Consider the following 16,536-nt stretch of genomic DNA (forward strand, 5'->3'; position numbering starts at 1 on the left):
GTTTCCTTCCAATCAGCTGTCAATGAAGGCCTTGAGAACAAGATCTGTGGATTCTCTAGCCAATCGATGACATGAGGTGCCGAACATCCCAAAAACCAGCTGACGCTGCAGCCCTCCAGGACTGGAGTTTGACACCTGTGGTCTGAGTGATACAGTGTGCTGCGTACAAAGATGTTTGTGGGAGCTTTTATAACAAAAATACACTCTTTTTCAAAGTGTCTAACCATCATTTTTCAGTTTGGTGGATTTAGTAACATCTGTGGTCACTGGTAGTTCATTTCACACCAATACCAGAGCGTTCCATTTGAAATGGAGCTGTTTAATGGGACCATTATTTATTTTTCATAGAATATAGAATATTTGGAGAAAGAAGCCTTGAGAGAATAATGTTTGACACATGCCATTGTGAGAAGGTATCAAATATGTTTAGTTTTTATTTAGGAAAAAAATACACATTGACACTTTAATGCAAGACAAATTTAAGATTCCAGTATGAACCTTTTTTATTTTTATTTTGCAATTTCTCCTGTTTGCACCACATGGCACTATCTGGTTGCCATGCCAATGGAAACTTGTAAGAATGCTTTGTACATATGTAGCTCATTATGATGATGTTGCCCAAGAATACTATATTTCTCTTCCGCACTAAATCTTCATGTTGGTATTATTTGCAATGGGGCATTAGTTGGCAGCCATACCATTTCAAAAATTAGTCACAGCTCTAAGTTCTAAGAGTCTTATATATTGATAGTAGCAGTTTTAATTGATAGCAGCCCTTGTGTCATCTGTAACAGAATTTCATTTTCATCCGTGCAATCTGTTCAGGGAAGCAGTCGATTTGCATTTTCAGAACACACGGGCTGAAACGAGACCAAAGCGTGTTTCGTTTAGCGCTCTGAAAGCCACATTAACTCAGCTCATTCATTCATTTATGTACTCTTCGGCAGTTGAAACTGCAGCAACTGAAACAACTCTTTGTTTGACTCTTTGATGGTAGGTTAAACACAGCACAGCCCTTTCCTCTGATAGGTGACAGTTAGCGGTTTAAGATCACCTGATATTCGCTGCGAGATTACACACACTTTGTCATGCACCCAGGGATGTTTTCTGCGCAGTATCCTCTTCCCGAGGAAAGCTGTGTTTTATCATGGATTACATATTCTGAGAAGAGGAAACTCCCCGCTGGATTATTGCAGCTGTTCAATCCAGAAATCTGAATACTGGGGCACTATCATTATTTAATAATTAATCTCCAAGCATTTCTTTTTTCTTCTGGCATTAGGGACTGATCAACCTGTTTCCTAAAAATGTATCAACACAGTTAGACCCCACTGAATAGCACTCTTGGTTAAATTGTAATCATCATCATAATTATTTTCATCTTCTTAAGGTGAAATCATAATGTCAACATTAATTAATATAATGTTCAAATGTAAATGTATTTAAATGTTCAGATATTTAAACATGTTTTGTTCATTCATCATATTGGAATGAAAACGTCAGTTCATGTATGTGTCAATGGTTAACTAATTATAAGTTCATTCTATGGTTTGCTAATGTATAAATATGCCTGTACAACTATATTGTTAACAAATGCATTAACTAATGAAAAGTTAATTTCATGCTTAATTAATGTATTTGTCCATCATTAATTCATGTTAACAGTTATATTAGTTAATGGCAATTCATGAATCTTATTGAAAAGTGTAACCAGAGAAGGTTATTAATGGTACAGTAAGTAATTTCTTGCTTTATTCTAGTCTTTGTAGTGCGGCATACACCACATTAATAGTTAATTTCTCAATTTGTAGCCGGTAGCTGTGAATGTCTCAAAAAGCCCTCACGTTTATCTGAGTCAATTAATCCCTTCATTCTTACTTTCTAAACATGGCGTTAGCCTCTGGAGTTCGGTTTCCATAGATCACCATCATGGAAACTTAAAGCAAGGTTAGCAAGTAAAGTGTGCATATAGGAGTGAGGCAAATGTAAAAATGTGAAGAACATTGTATTTAAACCTGATTCGAGTCGATGGTTTCTGTGGATAGAATTTCAGTTGTAATTTGAAATGTCTGCCAGTTCCTAACTGTTTCTGTGACATTTCATTTATGTGAACATCCATTTCTCAGAGAATTTCACGAAAGTATATTACTCTGGGGCTTGGAGGATTGCAAAGCCCAAATATGACAACGTCAACATGCTGCACAAACCCTGATTTCATCTTCATAGATTGTTCCTATCTTATGATTCAAGCTTGTTTAAGCCCTGGAAAAAGTGGGTTAACATTTGTTGTTCTGCTAATTATTCATAAAATGAGTCGCAATACAGGGGTCTTTCAGTAGATCGTGTAGATTGCTGCAATGCAAATTCAGTGGCAGCGGATCTAGTCTTTCCAAAATTGAGAATCATTGTTTTATTTTCACTATAAAACAAAAGATACGACACCATACAAACCTCAAAGTTCTTCTAATTTCCTGTTTGGTATATTTGTCTGGGACCCTGCTTTTCAAGTGCGTGTGGACACAGCACACAGGAAGTAGTTCTTGCCCTACGGGATGTTGACTGTGGCTCCCATTCCTCCCTCTGTTCCGCCCTCTCTCACACTCCAGCCCGGCTCTTCCACCCAGCCGAGGGGGACGAGTCTCAGGACCTGTCTGCTGGCACTGCGGCAGGGTCACGTGACACAAATCTTGCACACGAGGTTCATTATCTTTAAATGCATATTGGGTCTTTGCTCCAGCATTGCCATCGCAGCTCTTGTTTGTAAGTGCCTGTCATGCCCCATTGAGCTGAACTGCCTGACACAAATGTGATTTATGGCCAGCCCTGCTTGTGTGTGTGTGTGTGTGCACTCTGAACTACTCATACAGTGTGTGACCTTATATTTGAGGGTTCATTATGAGCTCACACATGGCCTGCTCTGTGTCTGTGTGTCTGTGTGTGTGTGTGTGTACACTCTGAGCTACTTGGTGTGTGTGTGTGTGTGTGACCGTATAATATTTCAGGGTTCATTATAAGCTCACACATGGACTGCTGTGTGTGTGTGTGTGTGTGTGTGTGTGTGTGCGTGTGTGCGTGTGTGCGTGGGTGGGTGGATGTGTGCATGTGTGCGCGTGCACGTGTGTGCTTGTGTGTGTGTGTGTGCGCGTATGTGTGTTTAATTACACAGCCCAGCCTGTGTGCTCTGCATGTAATGGTAGAGGGCTCCACTGCTTATTTAGCACCACAGATAGGAGGAGTGACAGGGTCATTCTGCTGCACCACAGGAGCTCCACACTGCCTCTCTCAGTGCCTCTCCTCCTTCCCCCTCTCTCTCAGCCTCCCATCCTGCTTTACCTCCATCCCTCCCTCCCTCCCTCCCTCTCTCTCTCCCTCTCTCTCAGCCTGTAAAATAGCTGAGCTCACAGGCTGGAAATTGATGATTCTGTCCTTTGCTTCAGAGCAGGAGGAACCATGGGAGCTGGGAGAATCCATCAGCAGTGATTGGCATCTCCCCTCCCTCCCTATATCCCTCCTCCTTTTGCACGCTCTCTCTCTCTCTCTTGCTCTCTTGCTCTCTCCTCTCCTGCTCTGTCTCTGGTTCTCGCTCTTGCTCTCCTGCTCTCTCTCTCTCTCCTGCTCTCTCTCTCTCCCTCTCTCCCTCTCTCTCTCTCTACCTCTCTCCCTCTCTCTCCCTCTCTCTCTCTAAGCCGTGGCTCGGGCTGTTCCCCGGCACATCGCGGCAGTGCCACGGAGAGCTGAGCTGCGGGACGCAGGCTGGCGGAAGCTGAGAGAGATGCCGTGCAGGAGGCTCCCGGCGCAGAGGTGGGGACGGACGCGACCTCTGACCTCCCAGCGCTGCCCGCTCAGCGCCTTTCCCTGCGATTTACTGTGAGCGCGCTCGTTAAACAGACCTTTAGCACCATGGAGCTGGAATAACTGCGTTTTCTAAAAACAAACAAACAAACAGACCCCCCCCCCCCCCCCAGCTCTCACCGCAGTCTCCGGCACACATGGACCTGTTCGGCTTGGTGAAGATGGCAAAGCTGTCGGGGTGAGTTTGGGTTGGGTTCCTGTGGAGGGAGGAACCCCTGGCACAGAACCGTAGAACCTGGGGAACCGGCACACTGCATGGACTTACTTGTAGCGCCGGTGTTTAGGATTGGATTTGGGCTGCAGGGCTGTGTTTTTTTCTGTGATCCTCAAAGTTCAAAAGGAGGCAATGCATTTGGACGTGCTTGTAGTGTAGATGAGAGGAAGAGAAAGAAAGAATATGTACAATAATGCCGGATTATGAGTGAGTATGGCTTAAGAAATTGACTTAATGTTGTACTCAATGCATTGAACTTTAGTGCAAACCAGTGATTTCTCCAACCTTTGATTCTTGCATGACCAGAGCCGACCACACTGTAGGTTATTGGATGTGTGCTGAACAAATTATCATGGTTGAAATTTCTTGTTGTATTGAAACTCATATCTGAGTATATCTTTGATCTGAGAACAAAATTACCATAAAGAGGTCTATAACTACTACTGTTTGTGGTGAGTTTCCATTCACTTCTGGCACAAAGGTGCCGAGTTCAGTTGTGCATTATTTCTGCCATGTCTGGGGTTTAGTTGTACTTTATTTTATGGATGTGATGCAGCAGTATACGATGCTTGGACAATACCATAAACAAATCCTAAGAAGTCAGAGTTGGCATGCTTCTCTAAGAAGGGATGATGTGCAAGCATTTACATCACATGCTGTTATTTAAGAGTTGCTGATTCAAGAGCTCCTTGAGCCGTGTCTGGGTCGTGTGTGTTCCCTCTTATAATGTTCTACTTATGTATCAGTCTGAGGTTCCAACTTGGTTCCCTGAAGAAAAAGAAGTTGCACACACATGCGATAAACAAGCTCTACTCTAATTTCTCTGATGTGCTACGGAGCAGTGTGGGAACGTGTGTTTGCTGTGAGCTGGTGTGACTATGTGTCTAAACTATTCATAGTGTTTCTCAGCTAATGTGTGAGGGTTCACTGTGAACTTACACATGGGCTGCTGTGTGTGTGTGTTTGTGTTTGTATGTTTGTGTGTGCGTGCGTGCGTGTGTGTGCGCGCGCGCGTGCATATGTGTGTACCTGTGTGCCTGCATGTTTAGATTGCTAAACACACATATATACATACAGTGAGCACTTCATTAGATATTTATTTGACTTATTTTTCAAATAAAGTCTTCTGCTGCTGTAGCCTATCCACTTAGAGGTTTGACGCATTGTGTGTTCACAGATACTCTACTGCAGGCGTGGGTACAGTATTTGCATCATTGTCACCTGTCAACTTTAACCAGTCTGGCCCTTCTCCTCTGACCTCTCTCATTAACAAGGCTTTTCTGGTCGCAGAACTGCTGCTCACTGGATATTTTTTGTTTTTCACACCATTCTCTGAAAACTCTAGAGATTATTGTGTGAAAATCCCAGGAGATCAGCAGTTACAGAGAAATACTCAAACCAGCCCATCTGGCACCAACAATCATGCCAAGGTCAAAATCAGAGAGCACATTTTTTTTTTTCACATTCTGATGGTTGATCTGCTCCAGACCCATATAATGCATGGTTTTATTCATTGCACTGCTGCCACAACATTGGCTGATAAGATAATTGAATACGTAGGTTCCTAATAAAGTGCTCAGTGAGTGTAGATTGCTCTATGTACTTCTATGTGAGACCAGTAGGCCAGCTAAGTGTATGTGCTCAGATACACGGGGCATAAAGTTACTGATATACTGTCTGTGTGTGTTATGTTGCTGCAGGGCTAAGCTTGTAGGAGATGAAGGAGAGAGACACTGTAATGATGCGCTTTTAGATGTGATCTAAAATAGAAAGTGTGTGCAGTGAGTGTAGCGGTTGAGTAAACAATTACTTTCTCACTGCAGTGTCATACTGTCTGATGTTATGACCAGCTTATTCATTTTATTAGTAAAAAAAAATAAAAAATAATCTCTGACAAGACTTCTCTCTGTTTGTAATGTGTACGCACAAGTGTGCACCCATGTGTGTTCACACCCACTGTCACACACGCGCACACAAACACATACACACACGCACGTAGATTCATAACCACTCGCATGCATTCAAATAAACACACAGGTAAATCCAAACTGATTGACACACTCATACACTCATGCGCACAGATAGACAGACACATACTTATACAATCAAACACAGAAGCATGCACGCTTGTGCACATACACACAGAATGCATACACGCACACGTACAACACATAACACATACACACACACAAGCACACACACATGCACGCTCACGCACATACACACATACATAACACCCACATGCACACACACACTCACACACACACACACACACGCACACACACACAGCCCTCATGAATTCTGAAGCGGTGAATCTCTCTCTGAGCCCCATGCAGCAGAGAGAATAAATGGTGTCACGTTTGGAGAAGACACTGTTATTCCACTGTGCCCTGACTCTCATCTCCTCCTGTGTTTACCCTGCAGGGCTGCACTCTCATTTCTCTCTCCTGTTTAACCTCCGCTGCGTCCTGTCTGCCATTAAACACCCACTTCCGCCTCCCTGTTTTACACACTGTGAAATTACTACAAGTGTTCTCCTTTCAAAAACAAAATGGGTTTGTTTGGTGAGCAATATTACTGTCTGGTATTAAAGAGCGATTACAGAATCGACAATTTTATTTACATACTCTAGATCGGATTGCTTAGGAGGTGTGTTGTTTTCACGTACAGTACAATGACGTGTCCTCTTTTAAAGTTAATAAATGTCAAATAATTTTCTTGCCCCATGGAATTTCATAACATAACATTTTTCTGCATTAATGAGATGCATTAAAGGCTGAATTCAGAATCGAATATGAAAAAAGTATGTTACTAACCGCATCACTTAATTCATCTTAAAATGTTTTCTATTCATAATGAACAAGATGTGGGATAAGTTCCCGAATGGAGGCCCGTATGGGGCAGTTGCTGGATTTTTGCGGAGTAGGCAACTGTCGATTCAATAAAAGGAGCGTTTCCTATCTCCGGGAACATGTGCAACATTAAACAGGAATGCTGCATTTTCATATATAGTGTGCATATGTGCCTAAAGCCCATTTGCTTGTGCAGTCCTTTGATATGTTATATTCAATGTGTGGGTCTTTGGCAGGTTTCAGTTCATTACAGCATGCCGTCTCTCCAGTGCCTTCAGGAAGTCCCATTTTGCTGGGTTGCAAATAATAGTTAAAATAGAAGTGAAAATGTAAAATAGATGTGATTGGTATTTTTCATATACACCTATTAGTAACTCTCTGCAATGCCACAATTAAATAAAGTGTTTAGATAACTTAGAAAATATATTAGATACAATACATTATCACAAAAATGGCTGTTAGTGTTCACTCTTTTTTGTATTGATGACCTAAATTGGGCCAGGTGTAGCTTATTTTCTTCAGAGATCACAATAAATATGTTTATGGTCCAGCTATGTTTATTTTGCTCATGATTGCAGGATAAACACAAGGTTTTACAATCGAATCATTATCATATTAGTCATACTATAATGAAGACCAAGGAACTGCCTGTGCACCTTTGTGATGGAGTTTCCAAGATGGAATTCTTTTTTTTTTTACCTGCCCACCACCATTTAGTCCGTTGTAGCAAAATGGAAAATATGGTACAACACAAACCTTACTCAGGCCAGACCACAAGTACTGTGGTGGAGAAGGGGAAATGCATTAATATTTTAGGAAAGGTTCAGGAAAGGTCAATACTTTCTGAAGGCACTGTAAATACGAACCAACAACAGACAGTTAGGTTTATGGAAAGGTGCGTCAGAATAAAAACTGTGCACACAGTGTTATAACCTTCATATTATTTTTAGACTACATTTAGATATGAATGGCTACATGTTTTTTCATCTTTAAGCCAACGTTTCTTCTTTTCTACTACAGCTCTTAGTATCTGCTGAAAGCGTGTTCCAGTGAAGCATAGCCTTAAATGGGGACTAAAATTCAGCTGCCCAAGGGTATCTTACAATCTCATATGGAGAAAGTTCTGGTGGAGCTAATGCAGTCTATTCAATGTTTAATCAATTCACTCACATGGAATTGATATGGAATCAGAATCCATTTGAGTTCCAGTAGTGTGTAGACCATTACCTATAAATTGACTTCTTTCTTTTTTTTTTTTTACGAAGTGCAGATTTTTTTGTGGAATGTTTTTTCAAAATACTAAGTCAATGTTGTAGAATTATATTGCTTTCAGTTACGAGTAGTGATTGCTACATCAGCATTAGGATGTTCAGTGTTGAACATTTTAATCACATATTTCTGATGTCACACCTTAAAGGGTTGATGCTTCAGACCTGTATCTACTCGTGTCTTTGTACATATACAGTAGCAGTGCTGTACTAAACATAATGAATCTGCTCTATTTCTTTGGACTGCACTGAATATGACAAGCATTCATTCTTTCCCTAAAACGGTGTGAAAATCCCATGGAACACCTAACTGAATACCTCTGTGACTTTTTCCTTGCTTATAGCTTAAATGGAAGCCTTCTCCCTAAATCTCTTAATCTCTTTTTAATATGAGGGTCTATCCAGTGAAGCATTCTTTATTTGCAGACATGCAGAACAGATATTACAGCGACTCAGTGAACTGCAGCGATGCTGATGACAAACAGCCCCTGTGATCAGAGACTAAATCCCTTAGGAAGATTATCTGGCCTCAAATCAAGAAAACTGCAACTTAAAGGCTGCGCAGAGTGACTGGCCTATCGGTGACATTCTTTAGCATAATGTGTTTATCTATTGTGTTGACATGAAAACCTAAAATATATATATAACGATTTAAAGGGAAATGGTGCAAAATTGAATCGTTTAAAAGGAAAGGTGAAAGCCAGCAGTCACGCATGAAGGACTGTAGCGTGAGAGGTCGTGGGGTGTAGTTGGATCCGCACAACAATCTTCCAAACAAACACAATGCACAAAAGGCATTCACTGAACATGTGCATGGAGGTGTCCAATGCCATCGCGTGTTTTTTTCCAATGCCATTCGAGTGTGAGGACTATTCAGATTTTGAAGTATGTTGTGTGTTCCAGTGGTCTGAGGTATCATTTTTCACCCTATTCTTGATCAAATGGAACATGCTGCAGTGTTGGTGCTTGAGGGAAAATGTGGTTTAGCTTCTAGGGAACAGTGCTAATGATTTTGAGTTAGTATCAGCTGGAAAGCCAATGGTGTGAATTGAGAAAGTACGTCTTAACCCGGCCAGGGAGAAGGAGTAGGCGTCTTGCATCCAAAGAGCTGAGATGGCCGATGTTTAATGGAGTGTATGAGATGTGGCGAAAGTTGCTAAAAAAGACCACTGAAACCGTGGCTATAAATATGTAATAGAAATGTACGTAAATAATGAATCGCATATCTGAACATGCCACGGAGGCCGAGGCCAAGTGGTCCACTGGAGAAGAGCCAGTCGGATGGTTGCTTTGATATACAAACTGAGACCTCTGCAACCTGACCCTGCTGTTATAATTCATCCATTAATTCAACACAGTAAAGTTTCAACTGCAACCGCAAGATGTGTTTTAGTCGCATTGCTCTGTGGAATTCTTGTTCAGGCTAAAGTCCCTGCTTGTTTTGAATGATGTGATGTGTACATTGTACTACTGTTGACAAAGCCAAGGCACATGTCACACATGAGAACAAACACTGTTCAAGAACTTCACTGAAGCTAGGCTGCAAACGTTGATTTTGAATGCTACGGAATGAAATATTCAGGGATTTAATGTTGCTAATGGAGCTGATATGGCACTAAAACTGGTGTTTATTCCCACCGGACTGGTGTAGAGCAGGCATAGAAGCAGAGAAATGGCAGGCATGCTCATGGCATTATTTTGCTTCTCAGTGCTGCTCAATATGGAGCACAGTTACTGCGTTTGTGAGGAACCGTCAGTGTGTTCCGGGGTGTTAACTCATGAAAAAGCATAGCTGAATAACTGCTGCTAGGGAAAGCCAAATTGAGTATTAATTCAACTGAACTGCCGGTTCCGAAATGGGCAGACTATGAAAGGCGCCCATAGTGGCTGCCCATACTTTACATTTGCTTTGTTTTTTGCTCCATTTAGTTTCTGAGATACTCAAACCATCCTGACTGCGACCCACAATCATTCCACGGTCAAAGTCACTCAGATCACATTTTTTCACCCTTCTGATGGTTGATGTGAACATTAACTGAAGCTCCTGACCCGTGTCTACATGATTGTATGCATTGATAATCTCATAAACCTAAAAAAGCGCTTGGTGAGTGTATATTCTGTATTGTGGGCTTTTGGTTTTTTACAAGACCCCCGGTCAGATCCAGGTACCCAGGTCACCTAGTCCTGGAACTTCTAGGCCAATGTGCTGACTCTTAAGTAATGACTGTAAAAAATCCAGTGTAAATTTAACTCTGACAGAGTACATACGAGTCAAACAGGGGCCATACTTTGCCTACTCTGTACCAGTTGAATTTTGCATGGTCAAATAAGTCGTCATATCCAAAGCAAAAATCCTCTCCTTTCCACGTGACTATTATCAACGTGTGAATAAATCATTCACCTTTCTGTTACAGTCATGCATGCAATGCATCGTTTCAATAATCGGCAAAATAATAGCAAATCTCTCAGACAACTTAATCTCTGAGCTGGACATATTGGCAGATTTATGTGGGTTGGGGCTTCCCTGTAACAGCTGTGGATTTAAAAAACCTCCATTTTAAAGCATTGTGCTCTTCCTTTGAATTTTTTTCAATTCTTTAACAAACATTGTAAAATGTCCAGTGTTAACTGAACTCTAATAGAGTACATACTGTATGGTCCAATAGGTACGATATGTACTCTATTTGTTGATTTAACTATTTTATTGTGTTGTATTCTGTATGGATCAGAGGGTAGTTGGGGTTATTGTATTCTGTATGGATCAGAGTAGTTGGGGTTATTGTATTCTGTATGGATCAGAGGGTAGTTGAGGTTATTGTAATGTTTTAGGTGTAATCAAAGGGCAGGGCTGGTGAGTCATGTGAAATGTGCATGAAAATGGCCTGCAGTCCATTATGGATGTGAAATGTGCATGTATGGACATACAGTATCACACATTGTGCAATATTGCAGTTCTTCAACGCATACATGTACACCCTGTCCTTATAGCTAGCATCTTCTACATTTTTGGACTCTTGTATATCAGCCTATTATTATTTTTGTCGTAACACGGTTTTCACCTGACTAGGGCCCATGGAAATTGCTGACTTTCTTTGTATCTTTTATTTCCCTCCTTCCCAGCACGATGAGCTTTAGTTTCTGTTAAAAAATAATCCCATTATGGGGCATTTATCCTTTGAAATGATCATCTAATTACCACAAGCTGAGCTGGTAAAGTGTGTGGATTCACTTCAAAGTTAATGTGTGCTGGCACATTATCACTTACTGTTCTACTCCACACTAAGGACAGACAATTCACCAAATTAAAACGGAGGGGACAATTTTGCATCATGGTTGGGATCAGAAATGTTTTGCTGCTCTGAAAAATTAATGAGCTGGCTCGAAAAAAGGTATCCTTTTGAGTTGGCTGGGAAGAGCACTTGGTATTATTTTGTTAACTGAATTAAGGGTTTTAATGTATTATTGAGGAACATGGTGTAATGAATGTGTTCAGTCAGCAGTGAAGGGACAGTGGAGGTACATTTTTGTTCTTTATGGACATTTCCTAAATGTGCCCTGAAAGTAAATGTAATGTTCTATTTGGGTTGTCATAGGTACCTTTGCGTGCAAAAAAAAGATATGAATGAATTGCTCATTGCTCATTTTATGTACCTACAGGGTATAGGGTGTCTTTTAATACCTTTTTCATGCCTTTTTTCTGGATGCACTTTCTCAGTCTTGAGTAGCTGAATTCAGCACTAAAAAAAACATTACTGAAAATGAGGGTCCCTGCAGAAATGAGTTTTCATAGATTTTGTATTTATTTTCACAATATGTTCTATTTGACAAAACCCTAACATAGAGTGCATACAGTATCTAAGAGATAATGACAGGAGCAGGTTCTGGGCATAGGCGATTCTGTATGGAGGGGCCCGCAGGTCCTCAACTTCAGGGCATCATTGTGCAGTTGTCTTTTGCTGTTTATTTGTTGTCTCCAAGGTGATATCACTACTGATAAATAATATTATGCCTGCTGTCTGGGCTGTAATTGTGATTTCTTTTGATTTCTGACAGAGGACAAGTTTCTGCCTTTTTTTAGGTTTTTAGATTTTAAATGAATTGTTTGTCTGTTGTCTTTTGGGTACTTTGTACTCTCTTCAATATTGTTTTGACAGTTTTCCATATATTTTTGTTGTGTCTAGGTTTTAGTTTTGTTGACACATCAAACCATTTCTTAATACTGAATTGTGTTGACAATTTTCTTTCCTAATTTTTCCTTGGTGGTATAATTATACGTGATGAATTATCGTGTCTAAGATAACGGTGTGTACAGTGACACCTTGAGGACAATGAGAGAAATGCGGGTTACTTGCCAATCGTCACATGGCCAGGAAGTCCTGTGGGCTCTAGTTATGACCCCTGTCAGATGGTGAGTCAGGCTGATGATGCATTACTTTGGTCAATTTGAGAATTATTTTATATTCTTACCACCAAATGCTATTTCCAACACCGGGACACCTGGCACGTGCAGTCATACTGGACAGTTAAATTAGAGACTAGGCGTGACCCATCAGCCTTTGCCTGAGAAACTTAATGAGCAACACCAGGGTGACTGACAGCTAGCCTGAGGAGTGTGTATGTGGCTGTGTGTGTGGCTGTATCCGTGTCTGTGTGTATAGCTGTATGTGTGTGTGTGTTTGTGTATATGGCTGTGTGTTTGGCTGTATGTGTGACTGAGTATAGCTGTGTGTGTGTGTGTGTGTGTGTGTGTGTGTGTGTATGTGTGTGTATGGCTGTGTGTGGGGCTGTATGTGTGTGTGTGTGTATGTGTGTGTGTGTGTGTGTGTATGGCTGTGTGTGGGGCTGTATGTGTGTGTGTGTGTGTGTGTGTGTGTGTGTGTGTGTGTGTATGTGTGTGTATGCTGTGTGTGGGGCTGTATGTGTGGCTGTGTGTGTGTGTGTGTGTGTGTGTATGGCTGTGTGTGGGGCTGTATGTGTGTGTGTGTGTGTGTGTGTATGGCTGTGTGTGTGGCTGAGTGTAGCTGTGTGTGTGTGTGTGTGTGTGTATGGCTGCGTGTGGGGCTGTATGTGTGGCTCTCACCTTCTAAGGTCCTTCAAGGCACCCCAGAAGGATAGAAGCACCTAGCAGTCAAAATGTCAGAAATCCAAAGCCCTGTGGAATTGCAGGCCACAGTGGATTCAGTTCCAGCCCTTGGGATGTATCAGGTGTCTTGAAGATTTCATAATCCTTTCTGATCTGACTGTTCCTTTTAATACAGAAAATCAGTGGTGGGCTGAAGTATTATACCTATGATGTCAGAGCTGTTTTGTGTTGTTAAATGCCAATTTGCATATACAGTTTAATTGGGTTTTGTTACTTGCATATCTATAAGTGAAGGTAAGAATGAGCTGCCAGCACTGCAGAAATTATTCAGACACTACCTTTATGTATGGGGGAAACTGCCATTGCAAGGATTCTGTGAGATTATAACTGGAAACACTTCATAAATAATACAGATAGTAGCTTGATACTTTTTAACACAGGTCATGGTTCGTTACTTTTTTGAGTGGAAATGTGCAAGGGAACCCTTTCATGAATATTTGTTTAGAAATTATTTATTTCAGGTCTGCTTTAGTACTTTCAATTATACAGGTCATGCTGTGGGCCAAATTTCAGCATGCTGTCTCCTCCGTGTCTTAATTATTCAGTGTCACTGTTGATGTGGTGACTGAAAGTGTATGTTTTTATCTGTAGCTTGGTCTCTGCTTCCCACTCAATATTCCAACATGAATGCATTTCCTCTGCAATGAACAGGATTTCAATGGCATTCTGGATCAGTCACTTGACAAGTTCAGATTTTAAAAGTTGAAATTGCAGTTTCAGTTGAATAGTACAACCAGCGAAACTAAAATGGCAGCCAGCACACCATACCTACTTGGATAACACTTGTAGAACAGAAATGTTACACAATTCATAATATGCATCAAAAATACTCCGGCCATTTGCCAAAGGAAATATGGCTGATTAAATAATGCAGGACTGGAGCTGAGTCAGTGCCTAATGTACTGTCGTTTAATGGCGCCCGTGACACTGCTGTTTGATTAAGGCCGTGGGAAGGTGGCGGTGCTCCCCGGTAGCTATTATTAGCCAAGTTTAGTGCCGCGCCCAGGGACAACTGACAGGAGATACGGCAGGAAGAGAGTACTCCAGTTGCTAAAGGTATTTATTCTTCACAGATTTACTAATATCATAACTAAATGGTGTCCCAAGAAAGGCCTGCCAGCTAAGAATGAGAAAGTTTGAGTCCCGACCATAAGCAGTGCCTTTGAAATGCTCTGTTCATCTTCTGGTCATATTCCGTCAGGGCTGGCACTCATTTGAGCTTTCACATATTGAGGGTACATACGCAAAGTGCTATTTAACATTCAAATGTGTTGTTGGCTAGGATAGATTACTTGCAGTTTGCTCAAGCCAATTGCGTAAAAACATGCTAAGAATTGTACAATACATTTTTACAAAAGATATATGTAGAAAATGATACAGTAAAATGATTAAAAGACTCTATGCGTATCATTGTTTGAATTTCACATCATCCCACCCAGACCAGGCCGCTGCCATTCGTTGACGGTTAACGATGGTTGTGACCCTCTTTTAAGTGGTTCAAGTTTAAGTGGTGGCTGTGATTTATGGTGGAGCACTTTGGGCCCACAACATCATTCTTGTTTAGGGCCAACAAACCCTCTAGGGCGGGCTCAGGCCCCTCCCTCCCCTACGAGCAGGTACACCAGTGAGGTCATCGCTTTGCCATGCTCACCTATGCCTGGAATCCTTCAGCTGAGGCATGAGCGCTAGCACGGTGGAACCCTGGCCAATTAAACCTTCCCATTGTGTGGCAGAATTAAACGTGTTCTGCCACCCTAGACACCCAGTCCTTGTTAAAATATAATTTGATGCCACTGTACCGTAGCCTTTCTAAAATTATTTTTTCACGTTGTGCCTCCAGGTTTGCACACTACTCCGGAAAGGCAGCGGAAATGTCAGCAATTCAATTCAATCCCCGTTTCCATTATTCATATCAGAAAAGAATCATGCATTTGTCTCTATATGTATATGATTCATAAGTTTTCTGGGGTCTGTCTAGGGCTTAGTAATGCATTGTTTGTGTCGAACAATGAAAGATGTCACTCATAACTGTGGACGGCAAACCGGGTTTACATGCAGTGATCATTTGTTGCTCCTAACTAAAATGTCATATTTTTCTGCAGAAGCATGTCCCATCATAACACTGAATAATCGCGGAATGAAAATGCCTCTGAGTGCAAGGCAGACAGGCCACACTGACTTCCTCAAAATCCTACATAAAATAATATACTGTATGATGCTTATTACCTGTGAGATCTGGGATATCCACTTATCATATTGCCCTTATTATGAAATTCTGAGTAATGCTAGCTTCATTCACAGCTAATCCACTGATGTTTGAGTGTAATGATTCTCTTTATTGTTGTACAATGCCTGCTATTCTTGAGCAGCTAATACTAAGAACAAAATGGAAGCAAGACTGAAACTGATTTATGCAGTGGCACATGCCATCCAAAAAATGACTTGCTAAACTTTTGTACTGGACCATATTTGGAAATATTGGACTGTACTTTCAACCGTCATTTCCCCAGTATAATTCAATACAGTAATATTTTTTTTAATGTATATTTAGCTGATGCTTTCATCCAAAGTGATTTACAGTTGATTAGACTATGCAGGGTAGGCGGCACGGATGGTGCAGTGGGTAGCACTGCCGCCTCACAGCAAGGAGGTCCTGGGTTCGAATCCCCGTCGGCCGGGGCCTCTCTGTGCGGAGTTTGCATGTTCTCCCCGTGTCTGCGTGGGTTTCCTCCGGGTACTCCGGTTTCCTCCCACAGTCCAAAGACATGCAGGTTAGGCCGATTGGAGAGTCTAAATTGCCCGTAGGCATGAGTGTGTGAGTGAATGGTGCGTGTGCCCTGCGATGGACTGGCAACCTGTCCAGGGTGTATTCCTGCCTTTCGCCCAATGTATGCTGGGATAGGCTCCAGCCCCCCTGCGACCCTGATCAGGATAAGCAGGTTCAGATAATGGATGGATGGATGGATAGACTATGCAGGGGATAATCCCCCTGGAGCAATGTGGGGTTAAGGGCCTTGCTCAAGGGCCCAACAGCTGTGCAGATCTTATTGTGGCTACACCAGGGCTTCAATCACCAACCTTCTGGGTCCCGGCCATGTAGGCTACAGGCTGCCCCTGTACCGAAACCTATACAATAAAGCTACCCTTGGTTTCAGTTATCCCAAGCCAGGTTTGAATTTCTTAAACTATAGGGCCTAGTTTCCACCC

At 41.7% G+C, this 16,536-nt stretch overlaps 1 protein-coding gene across 1 annotated transcript in view; it reads left to right on the forward strand.

Moving 5' to 3' along the window:
* Positions 1 to 558: 558 nt before the first annotated feature.
* LOC133116275 (FERM and PDZ domain-containing protein 4-like) overlaps positions 559 to 16,536 on the forward strand; it is a 70,210-nt gene continuing 54,232 nt past the window's right edge. Inside the window, exons 1-3 of the mRNA XM_061225714.1 lie at positions 559 to 574; positions 2,607 to 2,675; positions 3,687 to 3,867. Coding sequence (XP_061081698.1) covers positions 559 to 574; positions 2,607 to 2,675; positions 3,687 to 3,867 — 266 coding nt within the window. The remainder of the gene's footprint in view (positions 575 to 2,606; positions 2,676 to 3,686; positions 3,868 to 16,536) is intronic.

The sequence above is a fragment of the Conger conger genome, chromosome 17 (assembly GCF_963514075.1).
Source record: "Conger conger chromosome 17, fConCon1.1, whole genome shotgun sequence".
NCBI classification, from domain to species: Eukaryota; Metazoa; Chordata; class Actinopteri; order Anguilliformes; family Congridae; genus Conger; species Conger conger.